General features: G+C 44.7%; 1 protein-coding gene across 3 annotated transcripts in view; it reads right to left on the reverse strand.

The window, feature by feature from the left end:
* fbxw4 (F-box and WD repeat domain containing 4) overlaps positions 1–20,264 on the reverse strand; it is a 118,387-nt gene that overhangs the window by 46,826 nt on the left and 51,297 nt on the right. For 2 of the 3 annotated variants that reach the window (XM_061690816.1, XM_061690814.1), the window contains one exon: positions 5,791–5,856. The exons of the other annotated variant lie outside the window; for it this stretch is intronic. In XM_061690816.1, the coding sequence (XP_061546800.1) occupies positions 5,791–5,856 (66 nt within the window). The remainder of the gene's footprint in view (positions 1–5,790; positions 5,857–20,264) is intronic. 3 annotated transcript variants of the gene reach the window in all.

A 20,264-nucleotide genomic window follows, 5' to 3' on the forward strand; every position in this document is an offset into this window, starting at 1 on the left:
AATGTATAATTGGCCCGACAGAGATGGGACTAAAATCTCAAGACAAAATTGGCAGCATGTTACAATGTAATTGTAAGTTAACCATTTACAAATTTAATGGCGACTCTTCTTGTTTTAGTTTGTATTAATCGATAGCGTCTACCTGAGGGAAGGAGCTGGAAGAGGTGGTGGTCCAAGAGGATTTTGCATGCTCTTGTCTTAGTTCTGGCAGCGTGCAAGTCCTCAAGGGCAGGTAGGGGGGAACCGACAATTTTTTCAGCAGTTTTGATTGTCCGTTTCAGTCGGAGTTTGTCGTTTTTTGTAGCAGCACCAAACCAGACTGTGATGGATGAACACAGGACTGATTCGATGGACTGCTGTGTAGAACTGCCTCACCAGCTCCTGTGGAAGGCCGTGCTTCCTCAGAAGACGCAAGAAGTACATCCTCTGCTTGGCCTTTATGAGGATGGAGTTGATGTTGAGCTTCCATTTCAGGTCCTGAGAGACTGTAATTCCCAGGAACTTGGAACATGATGCTGTCTCCACCCTCTGTGTTTAGCCATGAGTGAAGACTGGGTGAAAAGTTGGGGTGCTGCTCTGATGGCACCACTTGTCAAGCATCATTAGAGTTTTTGGTGACAGTCTGAAATGTCTCTCGTTGATAAGTTGTGAAAAAAGTATCCAGTAGTAAACCCTTTAAGGAAATAATAGATGTATTTTTTTTTGTCAATACTTTTTTTGTATCAGTCATGAATTCAGGCATGGACATGTTTAATTACAGTGGAATCTCGATTTAACTGACTAATGGAGGTGGGGAGGGTTATGTCGCAGTGTGAGCTGGGCGGTGGCCCAAGGCGGGGACCTTGGCGATCCGATCCCCGGCTACAGAAGCTGGCTCTAGGGATGTGGAATGTCACCTCTCTGGCAGGGAAGGAGCCCGAGCTGGTGTGTGAGGTCGAGAAGTTCCGACTAGATATAGTCGGACTCGCCTCCACACACAGCTTTGGCTCTGGTACCAGTCCTCTCGAGAGGGGTTGGACTCTCTTCCACTCTGGAGTTGCCCACGGTGAGAGGCGGCGAGCAGGTGTGGGTATACTTATTGCCCCCCGGCTCGGCGCCTGTACGTTGGGGTTCACCCCGGTGGACGAGAGGGTAGCCACCCTCCGCCTTCGGGTGGGGGGACGGGTCCTGACTGTTGTTTGTGCCTATGCACCAAACAGCAGTTCAGAGTACCCACCCTTTTTGGAGTCCTTGAAGGGGGTGCTGGAGAGCGCTCCCGCTGAGGACTCCATTGTTCTGTTGGGGGACTTCAATGCTCACGTGGGCAATGACAGTGAGACCTGGAAGGGCGTGATTGGGAGGAACGGCCCCTCCGATCAGAACCCGAGCGGTGTTCTGTTATTGGACCTCTGTGCTCGTCACAAATTGTCCATAACGAACACCATGTTCAAGCATAAGGGTGTCCACACGTGCACTTGGCACCAGGACACCCTAGGTCGCAGTTCGATGATCGACTTTGTGGTCGTGTCATCGGACTTGCGGCCGCATGTCTTGGACACTCGGGTGAAGAGAGGGGCGGAGCTGTCAACTGATCACCACCTGGTGGTGAGTTGGCTCCGATGGTGGGGGAAGATGCCGGTCCGACGTGGCAGGCCCAAACGTATTGTGAGGGTCTGCTGGGAACGTCTGGAAGAATCCCCTGTCAGAAGGAGTTTCAACTCCCACCTCCGACAGAACTTTGCTCATGTTCCGGGGGAGGCGGGGGACATCGAGTCCGAATGGACCATGTTCTACGCCTCCATTGCTGAGGCGGCCGACCGGAGCTGTGGCCGTAAGGCCTGTCGTGGCGGCAATCCCCGAACCGGTTGGTGGACACCAACGGTGAGGGATGCCGTCAAGCTGAAGAAGGATTCCTATTGGGCCATTTTGGCCTGTGGGAATCCTAAGGCAGCTGATGGGTACCGGCTGGCCAAGCGTAATGCAGCTCTGGTGGTCGCTGAAGCAAAAACTCGGGTATGGGAGGAGTTCGGTGAGGCCTTGGAGAAAGACTTCCGGACGGCTTCGAGGAAATTCTGGTCCACCATCCGACGTCTCAGGAGAGGAAAGCAGTGCACCACCAACACTCCATTGCAGGTGGAGTTTGTCCTTTTTTGGAGCAGCACCAAACCAGACTGTGATGGATGAACGCAGGACTGATTCGATGACTGCTGTGTAGAACTGCTTCAAAAGCTCCTGTGGCAGGCCGTGCTTCTTCAGAACCCGCAAGAAGTACATCCTTTGCTGGGCCTTTTTGAGGACGGAGTTGATGTCGAGTTCCCATTTCAGGTCCTGAGAGACTGTAATTCCCAGGAACTTGGAACTTGATGCTGTCTCCACCCTCTGTGTATAGCCATATATGAAGACAGGGTGAAAAGTTGGGGTGCTGTTCTGATGGCACCACTTGTCAAGCATCATGAGAGTTTTTGGTGACAGTCTGAATTGTCTCTAGTTGATAAGTTATGAAAGAAGTATCCAGTGGTAAACCCTTTAAGGAAATAATAGATGTATTTTTTTTATGACTGTGGTGTCATCTGCAAACTTCAGGAGTTTGACAGCTGAGGCCGTTGAGGTGCAACAGAGCAGCGGAGAGAGGAAATAACCTTGGGGCGCCCCAATGCTGGTGGTGTGTGTCAATGAGGTGGTGCCCCCGAGCCTCACCTGCTGTGTCCTGCCCGTCAGGAAGCTGTAAATCCACATGCAGATGGCAGGCGAGACGTTGAGCTGGAGGAGCTTGGAGGAGAGGAGTTCGGGGATGATGGTGTTGAACGCAGGGCTGAAGGATTCTTGCGTAGGTCCCTGCACCGTTGAGGTGTTCTCGGATGAAGTGCAGTCCCATGTTGACTGCGTCATCCGCAGACCTGTTTGCTCGGTAGGCAAACTGCAGGAGGTCCAGCAGGAGACCTGTGACGCGCTTGAGGTGGTCCAGTGCGAGAAGTTCAAAGCACTTCATGACCATAGATGTCAGGGCGACAGGCCTGTAGTCATTCAGACCCGAGATTGCACGTTTCTTGGGGACTGGGATGATGGTGGAGCGTTTGAAACAGGGTGGTACTTCAGACAGTTCCAGAGATCTATTGAAGATCTGTGTGAAGACTGGCCCATGCAGACTTTGAGGCAGGATGGGGACACAAGGTCTGGGCCTGCCACTTTGTTGATCTTTTGTAGTTTAAAGATGTGTCTCATCTCCTGTTAGTGTATGGTCAACGAAGGAGGGGGAGTCAGAGGTGTGATGGTGGTCATTGCTGTGGCTGGGTGGGTATGGGGAGAGAAAGTGTCCTTCTCAAATCTGCATTAGAATGTGTTCAAGTTGTCGGCTAGTCCTTTATTGTTCTCAGCTTGGGGGGATGGTCGCTTGTAACTGGTTAGTGATTGTAATGCATGACAGACTGAGTCGTTAGCGGTAAATTCATTCACACCCCTGCTCTACTCCAAATTACTGTAATTTCCCGTGTATAATATGCACCCATGTATAATGCGCAGCCCCAAAGTTGACCTCAAAATTCTGGAAAAACCCTTTACCTATGTATCATGCATACATGATTTTGCTTCTGCCCATATGATCATAACGAAGTATTTTTTTCAAATAATTATTCTTAAATTAAGCACTTTATTTGAACATTTAGTACTTTATTTACTCTGATTTTGAAATTCACAGCCCTACTTTTATTTTGTAAATGAGAAAACACACAGTTGATTTGATTACCCAGGCAGAATTCGTAAGATGTGTACAAGTCTTTAAAGAAAACATGAAGGGCTAGGCGAAACACATTTAATTTTATTTTATTGGAATTAAAGTTTTGACACGCCTCTGCAACATCGCGTGGACATCGGGGACAGTGCCTCTGGATTGGCAGACTGGGGTGGTGGTGTTCCAACTACAGGGGGATCACACTCCTCAGCCTCCCTGGTAAGGTCTATTCAGGGGTGCTGGAGAGGAGGGTCCGTCGGGAAGTCGAATCTCAGATTCAGGAGGAGCAGTGTGGTTTTCGTCCTGGCTGTGGAACAGTGGACCAGCTCCACACCCTTGGCAGGGTCCTCGAGGGTGCATGGGAGTTCGCCCAACCATTCTACATGTGTTCTGTGGGGGGTGCTTCGGGATTATGGGGTACCGAACCCCCTGATACGGGCTGTTCGGTCCCTGTACGACCGGAGTCAGAGTTTGGTCCACATATCCGGCAGTAAATCGTACTCGTTTCTGGTGAGGGTTGGACTCCGCCAAGGCTGCCCTTTGTCACCGATTCTGTTCATAACCTTTATGGACAGAATTCCTAGGCGCACCCGAGGCGTAGAGGGGGTCCGGTTTGGTGGCCTCAGTATTGCATCTCTGCTTTATGCAGATGATGTGGTTCTGTTGGCTTCATCAAGCCGTGACCTCCAACTCTCATTGGAGCAGTTCGCAGCCAAGTGTGAAAGCGGCTGGGATGAGAATCAGCCCCTCCAAATCTGAGACCATGGTTCTCAGTCGGAAAAGGGTGGCATGCCCTCTCCAGGTCGGGGATGAGATCCTGCCCCAAGTGGAGGAGTTCAAGTATCTTGGGGTCTTGTTCACGAGTGAGGGAAGAACAGAACGGGAGATCGACAGGCGGATCGGTGCAGCGTCTGCAGTGATGCGGACTTTGTATCGATCCGTTGTGGTAAAGAAGGAGCTAAGCCGAAAGGCGAAGCTCTCGATTTACCGGTCAATCTACATTCCTACCCTTCACCTATATCTCATTCTTTAAAGAATGAGATCCCGGATACAAGCGGCCGAAATTAGTTTCCTCCGCAGGGTGTCCGGGCTCTCCCTTAGAGATAGGGTGAGAAGCTCGGTCATCCGGGAGATCTCAGAGTAGAGCCGTTGCTCCTTCACATTGAGAGGAGCCAGATGAGGTGGCTGGGGCATCTGATTCGGATGCCTCCCGGACGCCTCCCTGGTGAGGTGGTCCGGGCACGTCCCACCGGGAGGAGACCCCGGGGACGACCTAGGACACGCTGAAGAGACTACATCCTTCGGCTGGCCTGGGAACGCCTCGGGATCCCCCCGGAAGAGATGGATGAAGTGGCTGGGGAAAGGGAAGTCTGGGCGTCCCTGGTAAAGCTACTGCCCCCACGATCCGACCTCGGCTAAGCGGTAGAAGATGGATGGATGGATGGATTGGGATTCAAATTAAACTGTCAAGCATTTCAGAAAATCATTAAACGAAACATAACCATAAACAAATTAATGATGGTTGTTGTTCAGTCATATTTAAAAAAAAAATAAAAATCCTAAATTTTGCCAGGGTATGTAAACTTATGAGCACAACTGTACATACAGTATATGCAGTCATACGTATTATATTGGAATGACAGTGTAGGCTACACCTTTTTCATAACCTCTAGGTGGCGGCATATTAGAATGAAAGTGTACAGCTTTTTCATAACCTCTAGATGGTGGCATATATTTGTAAATTGTGAAAGCTTTTTCATTTCCCCCTATACCCATGTATAATGTCCACTATTGACTTTTGACAATTTTTGGGGGGAAAAAATGCGCATTATAAACGATAAATTACGGTACATGACACATCGATGCTGGAAGACACTGATTTGAAGATTGTTATTCGTCAAAACCTTCTAATATATGGCCATCAAGGTGCTGCCATAGATGTTAGAATAGTTCTGAGGGGATGGTGTTTGCTGGATTCTTTTGTGTGGCAGTGCCCCTAACAAACTGCAGAAATTAAGAGGAATTAGGGAGTAATGTAGTGTGGTATGTGCCTGTTGTTGGCTGTCTGCAGTCTCCTGCCTTACCGTTCAACATCCCACATGCGTAGAGGGGAGAAGTTCTCACAACAAGCAGTACCAGTTACAAAGGAACTACAGAAAACACAGAAGGACACGAGTCTTACCAAAAGTATAAAATCAATCAATTCAAAACAAAAAGATGTTCATGCCAATAAATGTATACAGGTGCATTGGAATTAATTGAAGTATCCTGGAAAATGTCATTTCCGTAGTTCAATTCAAAAAGTGAAACTCATAAATAGATTTTACACACATTATTTTTTTATTATTTTGATTATTGTAGTTTACAGCTTATGAAAATTCAAAATTCACTATCACAAGTAATTTAAGTTTAGAAATAATTGAATGACTGAATATATAATATTAATAACAATAATAATATATAATATACATAATATAATATTATATAATTATAATATAATATATTATATAATTATATTATTACTACTATATTATTACAATTATATAATATAATATATAATATAATAATAGTATAATCATATAAATACAGATATCAACTTGGAACTGGAATGAACTGCTGAAATAAATTTAGAGACTACCCCGATTCATCAAACGGGCTTCGACCATGCAAAATTGCATTGACAACCAATAGGCTGGAACTCGCGTGGGGGGGTGGGGTTGGGGGGGGGGGGGGGGGTGGGGGGCGTGTTCCTGACAGCTATTTGCCATCTGCTCTTCTGCCTCTTCTAGCGGCGCTGTTCACTTCTACTTGTGTAAACAGAGCTATGAGTGTGGAAAACACGCACACATCAAAGAAATTATGAAATTATTTCAGTGGTGCATGAACGCATTATCCTAACCCAACAAAGCAAAGCTCGCTTATTACAAGGTAACCCTCATATAATCCTACTTTAAGTTCTTTTAAAATCCACTACAATATACAGTATGTACAGTACAGTTGTATTTATTTTTTAAGTTCAACACATTTGCATTTAATCATTTAGAAATGTTTGTTTTGGAACATTACAATTAAATTACATTACAAGCACAATATCAAGTACAGGTTTTCATTTTCTATACTTAAGCGCAGTGTTAATGTTCCAACTGTGCATAATATTACAGTGATTTACAATAATATCAAATATGCTTTTTTTTACCTGTGCCTCATTTTTGTCATTTGGGCCTATTACACTCCTGTATTTTAATGTTGGTCACTATGGTAGTACTTGGAGGGCCAAGTATTTTTTGAGGTGGTAATGGGGTAAAAAGGTTTGAGAAGCACGGGCCTAGAAGCTTTTAAATACAAACAACTCATCGCCAGATATTTCACAGACACGAGTGCCTGTTTATGAACTCACTGCTTAGAATTGAATTGAACTATAACTTCCCATTTCTTCAGCTTCCCCGAGCAGACCCTGCCTCACCCTGCTTCTGTCCTGTCACTGCCTGATCCTCCTCTGCTCTTCGCTGCTCTTCCACCTGTTTTTCAGTCACAGTATCAGACTCGGGACTGTGGGAAATGTTAAGAGGAGGTGGCAGCTGTCTCACTAACATGTCGGTGATTTTTCTCCAGACACCGGGAAACGTGCCTTTCTTAGGAGGAGGCAGCCTTGTGTTATGCAGGGCTCACACGCACAAGTGTTCTGCTTCCTCAAGACTCGCTGCACTGCAGACTGCTCGTTTATGTTGTCTGACAGTTGTATAATGTGTCATGTCATGTTCAACTTTTGACAGAAAAGAAGTATTTAAATCAAAAGTTTAAGAGTAACAGGGAAAATTTTAGGGAAAAAAATTGCTTTTTTTTAATATCGTGATACATTTCAATATGGAGTTAAAAAAAAATTAAAAACCTGTTTGGATTTCTTCCCATATCGCCCAGCCTTCACTCCCAACCTCTCACACCGAGCCAAACATTATGAGAAGGTAATGCTGGTAAAATTGTTAGCTTATGCTAAACCGTGGTAACACTGCAGCTCTGCTTGCCTTTTGGCTTTGGAACGATAGCGCTTCAGCTGCTTAAGTAATTATTTTCCTCCGGAACTTCAGCCACTCTCGGCCCTCTCCATCTTTCTTACAATTTGGGTTTTGTATCATCTTCCTTATCCTGGGGCACCACTGAGAAATAATACTTAAGGTCAGTATTATTATTACAGTACACCACATGGACACAAGTACTGGGACACTTGCCCACTAGAATTGCAGACACTGCAAATACGCTGCTAAAGGGAACACATAGGGCCAATCACAATTTTACCCCTTCGTCCTCATTTCACCCTTTTGCCCTTGGTTTTGCACGTTCACGAGTACACAGGGGTGTCCCAGTTCTCCTTAAGGGTTAAGTGGTAGTGCTAAGGCGAAGCGCTTTATACCCCTTGATACCAACTGTGGCCCGGCACATCATTTCAAAGTGAAGGGTATCGGACTCCACCCCTTCTGACAGACGAAGAGTTTGCTTACAAAACGGCGGAAAGGACAGGGAAGCGCCTACATGTAGGTAAGCATAATTACTGATGTTGATACTAACTCACAGTCACGATTTTATCAATGTAAGTATTAGCCAAGTTTTGAATTGTTGATAAATGGCTCGTTATAACGAGCTCGCGCACCGGCTAATCTGCCGTCAGACTACGCTGACAAATTCAGAGCAAACGGACTTCCCTCCAGTGTACTGCATTTTATGACTGATTAGACAGACTTATTAGAACGCTAAGTCACAATCAGAAGCTACGTAGCTAATGTAGCATCGCTAGTAATGTCATTTCTGAGCACTGTGGCGTTCACGTTCCATATAATTTAGCTGTAGCCTATAGTCACTCATGTAATACAGTATTCCATCGTGAGGAAGCAGTTGGCTGCGAACATCCTCGTCTGACATCGATTTACCTTATGGGAACACACGAGGCCAACGTAATAACCTTGTGCATTTTCTTCCACAGGAATAGCGCAAGACAACCTTCTGCTACAACAGTACACAGCACTACAGAACTATAAGCCCAGCCAGTGCAAAAAAGACAACGGCCAAAAAATGCAATTCTACAGTTCCTTTTAAATGAATATGAACAAAAACATGAGACTGAGGCAAAAACAGATTTTTTTAAAACAGTTTTCCAGCTACAACGTATTTATATTTATGTTCTTAACGTTATATTGTTATTATTTCCATTTCATGTATGTTTGATACGTTTCCTATTTGTTATACATATTTTTTTTAAAAATTACATAAAAAAAACTGCAATACTTGAATGTAAATAATCACACTAGTACCACATTATAATGTGGAAAAATTTCCCAAGGTTATACTAGAAAATGAAAGAGCCTCCTCAATGTCTTGTCACAAAGTTGAAAGCATAGAATTGTCCAAAATGTCCTTCTCGTTTTGAAATATTATGAATCCATGATCGTTAACCAGAATGCATGTGTATATGGTTATTGTTTAAGAGAGTAGCAGAAGAAGGACACGTGCACAGCTTCTCTGGTTATTCGGATCTAGTGAAATGAATTTTTTCATGATTTCAGTTAAACTGCAAAAGTTGTACCAGCACTGCGCACAACTCTGAACATTAACACTAATACACTACTCCAAGGGAACAATAACATCTTCGTGACTTTTGAGAAAAACACATTTCATGTTCACATCCTAAAATGACAAACTATCTTGACTTACTGTCTGACTGACAGTTGCACAGACGTAAGATATGTGTTGTATATGTGAGTGTGGGGTTAAAGGACTGGATGGTACGAGGACCATAACGGCAGCTGTCAGTTCCGTTAGGCAACATGTCCCACTGGCAGGTCCCTGGTAATTAGTGTTGGGTAAACTCATTTAGGACCCAAATGGGTCGGGTGAGGCCGGGACCAGTATGTATGGTGGGTGACCTCTAACCCTGCTGACATAGGATACAATAGGGTTATGGTCACAATCACTATCCGGATCCTATTACTCTCTATTACTCACATTACTCACCCCTCAATGGGCAATGGCTCTGGAGGAGGAAGGGTGGGACACCCTTGCCTTACAATGACAGAATTACTACCCCTTCATGTCCCTTTTCTCCCTCACCCATTTAAAGCACCCAACAAGCCTGATCAGGGTCAGAGCTTGCACTGATATTATAGCTGCTAAGGTCAAGGCCTCTCTCACTTAATGCAGGGCAGGTGTCCACCCTAAACACACACAGTCTCTGATGGAATATCCTCTACTGCCTCAATGTGTGTCTAACACCCCAACTTCACTTTACATCACTATTATCACCCTGGGCCTCCACTGCCGTTTGGGTAACCTCATCAGCTGGCATTATTTTCTCTGATAGGGTCACACAAGCTAAATCCGAAGTGAGATGCCTCCCTTCAATATGCATACATATAGTATTCCATTATGCCACAAAAACAAGCGCATTCAGGTAACAGTATATTAAATATAAAGTCTGAGTCGATGTGGGACAATAATATTACTCTGACTTCCCATGAAAAACCATCAAATAAATAAATTTAACAAAAAAGGTCTGCTGGAAAATTCAGAGAAAATTCTACGTTGTTGAAAATGTAATATTCAGAAATTTGCCATCTTGGGAATTCCCACTCGACTACTTCTACTGGAGTCCAAGAAAAGAAAAACACACCTCAAAACTTACAGGTCTGTGCAACAGCGAAAGGAAAGCACCCTAAAAGTTTGCATCTCCCTGGACACCAAACCGAGGGAGTGTTGGTGTTCAAACTATTTGTCTGAAATTTTAGAATTTGAATGTGTTTAATGTACTGAAAGGTTATGAGAATATTATATGAAATGAACATTCAAATAGTGACCTCAACTGATACACATGGACTTGCTCGTTGTTGTGTTATATACATGTGTCACGTGTTGTTTGTGTTCAATTAAATGTTTTCAAACAATACTGCTGTTTGCCCATGTGAGGAAAAGCGGTACAGAAAACGGATGGATGGATGCTGTACAAACGATGAAAGTCTCTCAGTGTTCTCTCAAAAATAAATCGATGAAATTTTAGACAAAAATAATCTAAGTCAGACTAATTTACGACCAATTAGACATGAATTCCCACAACCCTACTGAGGGAATGTGCAAGCATTTGGCTATGGGCTCAAGGGGCGGTAAACTTTGTCCACTCTCACCCCTCCTCCACCCCTGCACAAATCCAATCACATCCGTCAAAAAGAAGGTTGTTAATTTGCTGCGCTTGACCCAGGGCTTTGTGCCCGACGTGTATCCAGTTTGTAAAAAGTGCTTTTATGTGCTTTCTAAATACTTGTATGTCTGAGCTGAAAGGGTTATGATGCTTTTATATTGGTCACAGAGGGAGACAAAGGGTTACAACTGACCCCGACTGACAGAGACCTACACACAGAAAGACATACAGACAGACACACACACACACACACACACACACACACAAACCCTCACACTTTCTTTCCTCCCTTGAAACATTCTGTAACAACCCATCCATCCAATTTCTTTACACCGCAAAGCGTCACTAGGGTCCCGGGCGTGCTGGAGGCTATCCCAGCTATCTTCGGGCGAGAGGCGGGGTACACCCTGAACTGGTTGCCAGCCAATCGCAGGGCGCATAGAAACCCTTTTTAATCAAATATAAAATGACAAACATATACACACATGGTAAAGTTGCTGGTATCCTTGCATCGGGGGAAAAATGGTCCTTGAAATAATTTGTAACAGACAAAAGTAATAATGTAGAAAAATTAGGGATGCACCGAAAATTTGGTCACCAAAGATTTTCGACAGAAAATGGCCCAAAAGTACATTTTCTGTTTTCGGCCTATGGCTGAAAAAGTATGTTGTGATGATGCAACCAAAAACAGAACCCAGCCAGTGTGGAGCTGCGGATGAGAAAGTTTGCTGCGCATCCGGTGCCAACACAGCATAAAGTATTCTTTATACTTTATACGACTTTATACTGTATACGTATAAAGTCGCAGACGGCGACCACGCTGACGTCACTGCGGCTGTCCCTCACGTAGTTTGCCTTTATACTCGGGCGCAACCCACGAGCGCTGTTTTGAAAGTGTGCTGCAGTTCTCCTCCAAGTTGCGGGTGTCGCTACGGCTGGTATTGGACAGGACACTACAGGGTGGAGTTTCCTCTGCATTTTTTGGGCCATTTCCGGTAGCTGTTTTTACTTTTCTTTCAGTAACAAGGAACAAAGCAATAACAATGGCTACCGCGACAGAACAAATGGACCTAGATAACCAGATGATACGTTTAATTATGCTGCAAAATCGATCGAGAAGGCGGCAACGTCGATGGTATGTAGAACCAAGGGGCACGCTGAGTACGTCATCACAGCATGTGACTAAAACGGACCAATCACGAGAGATGATCTCCGTGGCGTTAGACGCGCAGCAACTATTTTTGTCAGGTGCGCAGCAAGTTACGTTAGAGGTACTGCGCGGGGCAATTCGTCGGTCACGTGATGCAATGCGGCCGTGCGACCGCGAGAGTATAAAGAGGCCACTAATCATCGCCTCCATGGTAGCAAATAAGCTACACTTCTGAAAAAGTATCGTTATCGTGAAGGACAAGGAGTAATTCACGGGAGAAAGACAGAAAAGCCAAGCTAATTGCTAAGGCATTGTGACATGTAGTCCCAAATCACTGAAATAAGTGATTGGGTGATACAGTACACTTGTCACATAAGTCTGGCTGGAACTGCGTTATAGCGGAGAGTAACCAACTTTGAACAGCAAAGTAGCAGGCAAATTGATACGTGTCTGGAGAGAAAACAATACACAATAACGCTACACCGCCACACAGGACCGGAACCGGAAACTGGAAATGAATGAATGAATGAGTACGTCAACTGAGAACAGGGGCCTATAATGTAATAAATATTTATAAGAAAACCTTTTGTCCCACAATGGAGAGTTTTTCATCGTTTCAGCAGCAATAGTGGATACAGGAAATACAAAAATAGCATGCACGAGAAGACATTTGCACAAGAAGTACATTGCACAAAATAGAATTATTTTACCTTATTACATCATATACTCCGATAACTGCCCCACGGAAATGTTGTTGACATAATTTTTAAAAATGGGGAAATTTAGACAAACTGTTCTGAAAGTGAATTTCAAGAATCAAGCGTCTTTATTTTCATTATGATAACATTAATTTTTGCACAGAATCCTGGCTTGGAAGACACCCATACTGTAAATGACACAAAAATACAACACTTGTAAAAAAATGAAAAATATATATTTAAAACTTCAAGTCAGTCAAAGTGGATAAAGTGCAGTTTCGTGAGATATAGGTTGACAGCTCTGCAGTCATACCCATAAATGTAATTCCACTCATAATTAGCATAGTAATTTCGTTTGGTGTTTCAGTTTTTGGCCTTGGTTTACTAATTTTTGGTTACGGCCAAGAATTTTCATTTTAGTGCGACCCTAATTAAAATGACTTAAAATTAATTAATGAAAATCCAGAATTGATCTGGTTGCAGCAAATCAGACCCATTACGAAGCCTCCTCCATCTTTCAAAGTAGGTACAGTGTTCTTTTCTTTGTTTGCTTAATTTTTGCATCTCTAACCGCTGACGTGACATGTCAAAAAGCATCCCGTCTCATCTGTCCAAAAGAAATTCCATCAGAAATGTTATGGCTTGTCAGTATGCAATTTGACAAATTTCATTCTTATCTGTTTGACGTTATTAAAAGGGACTATTGTCAGGGTTGATCTTGAATGGAAAGGTACCAACAGGGTGTCCTGAATCTATGCAGGGTATAATGAAATCTTAAGACTCTCAAGTGAGGAGTCTCTGGAGTGAAATACAGCGCAGTGCTGTGCATATCAGCAAGCTTGCTTTCAGCCGCAGATCATGGATCTTCCAAAAGGATAATGACCCAAAACACACAGCTAAAAGTGCCCACGAATGGCTAAGAACAAACATCCGACTGTTCTGAAAAGGCCTGATCTAAATCCTATTAAAGGTCAGAGTGTGAGGGTTTTATGGCAGTCGTTTAAAATTCGTATTTGCGTTGTTAATGTTTTGCACTACATGCACATCATTTACAGCAAGTTGTTAACAATAAATTGGCTAAAATTAGGTTTTAGGCGGCACGGTGGGCGACTGGTTAGAGCGTCAGCCTCACTGTTCTGAGGACCCGGGTACCCCGCCTCCTGCCCGATGACAGCTGGGATAGGCTCCAGCACGCCCGCCGCGATCCTAGTGAGGAGAAGCGGCTCAGAAAATGGATGGATGAATTAGGTTTTATGGAGCACTCTCGAACGTTCCCATTTTGAGAGATCCTGGGTGTATTACTCTATCTCCAACGCAAGGGCTACCGGAAGTTATGTATTGTTTGTCAAGCATTAGCATGCTGCATTAACTCTTGATGGGGAGCTATGATTTGGAATACAAGCAGGATGGGGATTTATATACACAGGAGCCGGCTAGACTTTTGGTCAAACCCTATATGTTTGAGCCGATTAGGAGGTCGGAGCCTGTTTTTGACAACGGCTAGCGGCTAATTTTAACAGCTGCGCAACAGACGTCAGGGTCAATGCGACGGAGGATGCTGGAAGAAGGAGATCACAATATCGTGCAGAGCAGATTGGAAATACAGACTGGTATGTGTATGTATATATACTATCTATATAAATGTATATTTGCGTCAGGAGGCTGTTGATGGGGAAAAGGTAAACAGCATGAAATTATATGAAAAGGTAAACAGCATGCAGCTCCTCCCCCCATCACAACCACTGCCCGCCGCCAATTGACTCCCACGGAGCTACTTGTCTAGTATTGCGATTCTATTTATTGACGAAACTCTTTGTTACTGCCCACACCACAACCAGCTGCCACACTATAAAACATTGTTAAATAGAAAAATATGCAGCAATAAACCAAACAACGAGGTGAGCGTGTGCTATCACCGAATGAACAGAGGGTGTGACATTTGTTACGTCACAGCTGAAAATAGCCGACGATAGCCAAAGACAGGAAGGGAGTAAAAAGCCAAAGACAGGAAGGGAGTAAAAACCCAGATGGCATATTCTGAGTTATATACACTATATTGCCAAAAGTATTCACTCACCTGCCTTGACTCACATTTGATTTTACGTGATATCCCATTCTAAATCCATATGGTTTAATATTATGTGGCTCTACACTTTGCAGCCATAACAGCTTCAGCTCTTGTGGGAAGGCTTTCAACAAGGTTTAGGAGTGAATTTATGAGACTTTTTGCCCATTCTTCCAGGAGCATATTAGTGAGGTCACACGCTGATGATAGACAAGAAGGCCTGGCTTACTGTCCACTTGAAATCAACCCAGAGGTGTTCTATCGGGTTGGATTCTGTGCAGGCCAGTCAAGTTCATCCATACCAAATTCTCTCATCCGCGTCTTCATGGACCTTGCTTTGTGCACTCACAGACATGTTGGAACAGAAAGGGATAATCCCCAAATGGTTTGACTGTCCAAAATCTTGTGGTATGCTGAAGCAGTCAGAGTTCCTTTCACTGGAGCGTAGAGGCTACTATTTTGGACATTTCCAACTTTGTGGAAACAGTTTGGAGATGGCCCCTGCCTGTTCCAACAAGACTGTGCATCAGTACACAAATCAAGGTTCATAAAGACATGGATGAGACAGTTTGATGTGGATTAATTTGACTGGCCTGTACAATCCTGATTTAGACCTTATAGAAGACTTTTGGATGAATTAGAGCGAAGACTGAGAGTCACGCCTTCTCGTCCAACATCAGTATGTAAACTCACAATTGCGCTTCTGGTAAAATGGTCATAGATTTCCATAAACACACTCCTAAACCTTGCGTAAAACCTTCCCAGAAGAGTTGAAGATGTTATAACTGCAGAGGATGGATCAATGTCATATTAAAATCTATGGATTAAGACTGGGATGTGTGGTGCTGTCTTCCAATATCGAGAGGAATAGCATGAAATAAGGCAGCGAAACTGCGGCATGAACTTTATTCAACCTCCTTTCTTTTCTCTTTGTTCTTCTAACATCACAGTATATCGTAAAAACAGTTATTAGCGTGCTACAGCTGCACCTAGAGTTGTTAAGTAGTAACTGAATACGCAACATATTCCCCTTTAAGAAATATAAATGTAAATGAACATAATTCATCTTAAATCAAATAATGCTCTTAAAGTAAAATACAGACTTGAAAAAAAATATATATATAACAATTTTTAATATCTCTCTCTTACTTAGTGAACACCTTATAAACGTAACAGCTGTACATATTACTAACTTCACTAACAGCAGAAAGCATAACTCTTATTGTGTTCACCTTTGACCTTAACATGAGTAAAGATTGGTCTCAACCATATGTACCTTTCTGACATATCATTTCAAGTTTAGATATGGTAGACAATTACTTTCACATTGTCGAGCATACTTGTTTTTTTCACACTAAATTCCCTTGAACGTTTTCCCCCGATGGTCGTAATCATTAAGCCACACAGGTTTCCATCTGACCCTAGCAGTTCTGGGCGTGTTTTTGTCCAGTGGTTGTGCAGGCTCGGGCTCAGGGACTGGAGCTACACCACCTGTGATAATGTCTATTGCACCTTCCAGAACCAGAGAGAGAGATGAGTAGCGTGTTGGGTGCATCCATCCTCCAGAACACAGGAACTCGCACCAGCTTTTTGCATCACCCTGGCAGGCGCATGGAACTTTGACAGTCCTTTTTTGACATGGAAGGGCTTTCTCACTCTGACCAGACTTCCCCTCTTTGATTCTTGGCATCTATGTAGGCTTTCGTTGCATTCTGTTTGGCCGTGACACGGTTGCGTAGCTGCTTTTCTGGCAGCTTTTCTGGCAGCGGGGTGGACTTGCTGACTGGGCCAAAATCCACTTTTGTGCTTCATTTGCTTGAGGGTAATACAGAGACACTTTTCTGTGCTTGATGTCTCTCACTGCCAGAAACTGCAAACTTACTTGAGATAAAATGTGTCCCATTATCACTTATTAGGTCTGTAGGGTTGCCAAACCTGGAGAACCAAGTGGACAGGATTGTGATGATCGCCGTAGTTGTGACGTAAGGAATAAAAGCGACCTCTGGCCATTTTGTGTAATAGTCGATCAGTGTCACTGCATAATGGCAGTCCCAGGTTGCTGACTCAAACGGGCTGACGATGTCAATTCCCACGCTCTGCCATGGGCCGTCGGGCAGAGGGACTGGCTGAAGTGGTACAGCATGTGTTTTGGCACTTATTCATCTGGCATGTCACATCCTGCGCATATATATCCATGGTCACCCACCAGTATAAATCCCGCAGCCTCTATTTAGTGCGGATGATGCTCTGGTGGGTTTCATGTGCCAGGCCAAGAAGCTGCTTTCTCAGGGCCACAATAACCAGCCGTCACTGGGGTCCCCTGTACACTGTCAAATCTTGGACTGAGAGTTCATGTCTGACAGCAAAACAAGGCTTACGCATTGCAGGTAAGGATTTTGCTGTTCTGGCCCATCCTTTATTCATCTGTCCTCTCAGGGCAGTAAGCTCTGGACATAACTCACATGCCACAGTGAAGTCCTTTTGTTCTGTATCCAGCAGAGCCAACAACTCAGGCTCTATTACTGGCTCTGCATTCTCCTCTCATATGAGAGGCAACCTGGAGAGAGGGTCTGCAGCATGATTTTGTGCAGCAGCACAATACACAACATCATATGTAAAACAGGAGACGGGCTGACCACCTGCCAATATACATTCCTGCACATACGAGTCCTTTTGTAGCTAGCAGTGTGGTCAGGGCCTGATGATCTGGGCGCAGCATGACTCTTGTCCCCCACAGAAAAGTCCTCCACTTTTCGGCTGCCCACATACACACTAACCCTTCCTTCTCCACAATGGAGTATTTCCGTTCAGCAGGTGTAAGTGAACGTGAGGCAAATGCCACTGTACGTTCTGTGTTGTCAGAGTGCATTTGTGTCAGAATCTGAAGGATCTGTAGATATGATGGTCGGGACAGTCTAATTAACGCATACCGTGTTATACCTCGTGCAGCTCTGGGCTGCAGATTTGAAAAGTACACTTTCACACCCCACACCCACCCAGCCACACAACTGACCACCATCACACCCCTGACTCCCCCTCCAGCATTGACCATCCACGAACGGGACGTGACACGCATCTTCAAAGAACAAAAGATCAACATAGCAGCAGGCCCAGAACTTGTGTCCCCATCCTTGTGCCTCAAAGTCTGCGTGGACCAGCTCTCTCCAGTCTTCAGAGAGATCTTAAATAGATCTCTGGAACTGTGTGAAGTACCATCCTGTTTCAAACGCTCCAGCATCATTCCAGTCCCCAAGAAACCTCCAATTCCGGGTCTGAATGGCTACAGGCGTGTTGCCCTGACATCTGTGATCATGAAGTCCTTTGAACGCCTCGTGTTGGAGCACTTCAAGAGGTCACAGGTCCCCTGCTGGACCCCCTGCAGTTTGCCTACTGAGCAAACAGGTCTGCGGACGACACAGTCAACATGGGACTGCACTTCATTCGAGAACACATCCTGTTCGTGGACTTCAGCTCTGCGTTCAACACAATCATCCCCGAATTCCTCTCCTCCAAGCTTCTCCAGCTCAGCATCTCGCCTGCCATCTGCCAGTGGATTTACAGCTTCCTGACGGGCAGGACACAGCAGGTGAGGCTGGGGGACACCACCTAATTGGGGCGCCACCAGCACCGGGGCACCCCGAGGTTGTTTCCTGTCTTTGCTGCTCTTTGCTCTCAACACGAAACGACTGCACCTCAATCCACCTGGCTGTCAAACTCCTGACGTTTGCAGACGACACCACAGTCATTGGCCTCATCAAAGACGGTGACAAGTCTGCGTATCGACAGGAAGTGGAGTGCCTCGAGCTGTGGTGCGGCCGACACAACCTGGAGCTTAACACGCTCAAGACTGTAGAGATGATCGTGGACTTCATGAGGCATCCTCCACAGCTGTCCCTCACGCTGTCCAACTGCCCTGTGTCAACCGTCGAGACCTCCAAGTTCCTGGGAATATCAACATGGGATTCCTGGGATATCAACATCAACTCCATCCTCAAAAAGGCCCAGCAGAAGATGTACTTCCTGCGGCTTCTGAAGAAGCAAGGGCTGCCACAGGAGCTGTTGAGGCAGTTCTACACAGCAGTCCTCGAGTCCTGCGTTCATCCATCACAGTCTGGTTTGGTGCTGCTACAAAAAAAGGACAAACTCTGACTGCAAAGGACAATCAAAACTGCTGAAAAGATTGTCGGTAACCCCCTACCAGCCCTTGAGGACTTGCATGCTGCCAGAACGAAGACAAGAGCATACAAAATCCTTTTGGACCTTCCACATCCTGGTCACCACCTCTTCCAGCTCCTTCCCTCAGGTAGGCGCTATCGATCAATGCAAACTAAAACAAGAAGACATTCCAACAGCTTCTTCCCTCTTGCCAATGACTTCTTAAACATTTAACTTACAATTCCATTGTAACAGGCTACCAAATTTGTCTTGAGATTGTAGTCCCATCTCTGTCGGGCCAATTACACATTACTCGTGCACTCTCTGTAGTCGTCTCGCCAACCTCCACTACTTGAATATTTGTTATTGACCACTTCTGGCCAGTCATGTGCTTGAGAAATGTCTGCACCATTTGCACAATTAACATAGTCCCAGATTATCCCACAACCTGTCACTTTAAACTGCACACATTTCTTGAAATCTCTGCGCCATTTGCACTATGGTCACTGCACTGATTGTTCTATTAGTCATTTCAAACTGCTCTAATTACGAGAGAATTTTGCACAATTGTCCAAAAAATTAAAATTCAAAAAAATGATACCGGCATTACCACATATACTGTTAACTTTTTAGTGCACAGTGACTGTGTTTTGTGGTTTTATGTATCAAAAGTATTCTCTATCAATTGACTGTCTGTTTTCATACTGGAGCAGCTCCAACTACCGGAGACAAATTCCTTGTGTTTTTGACATACTTGCCAAATAAAGATGATTCTGATTCTGATTTAGGGTTTGAATGGCCGTTTTGTCTTCACCTCCTGTACTGATGCTTGCGGCTCCGATGTCAGAGTCTGCGCGTACCCAATTGCTGCTTCCCCCTGGCACGCCGTATTTATTGCTAAATCTGGTGTAAGATTTGCCTCCGTTTGTAGTAACAACTTCTCACGTATCCTTGAACAACAAGCGCGCTCGATGAGTTCGTCACATATCATTTCGTCTGTACTTCCGGCAAACTCACACGTGGAGGCTAGCTCGTGCAGTGCACCCATATACTCTGCAACTGTCTCATGTGGCTTCTGTCCTCTTTGCCTGAACTTGTGTCGCTCCACTACAACATTTGTTGCTGGGCTGAAATGTGCTATCAGTGCAGTCACTGCTGAATCATATGTTGTACCTGCATTCATAAGTGTATAAAATAAACATTGACCTTCGGTGCCCAGGCAGTGCAAGAGCAGCGCACGTGCCACATAGCGAACGGAATAATAGGTTTTCTGGCGGATGGCAGGAACAATGCAGGAGAGGCACAACATT

Source organism: Phycodurus eques, chromosome 11 (genome assembly GCF_024500275.1).
Source record: "Phycodurus eques isolate BA_2022a chromosome 11, UOR_Pequ_1.1, whole genome shotgun sequence".
Classification (NCBI taxonomy): domain Eukaryota; kingdom Metazoa; phylum Chordata; class Actinopteri; order Syngnathiformes; family Syngnathidae; genus Phycodurus; species Phycodurus eques.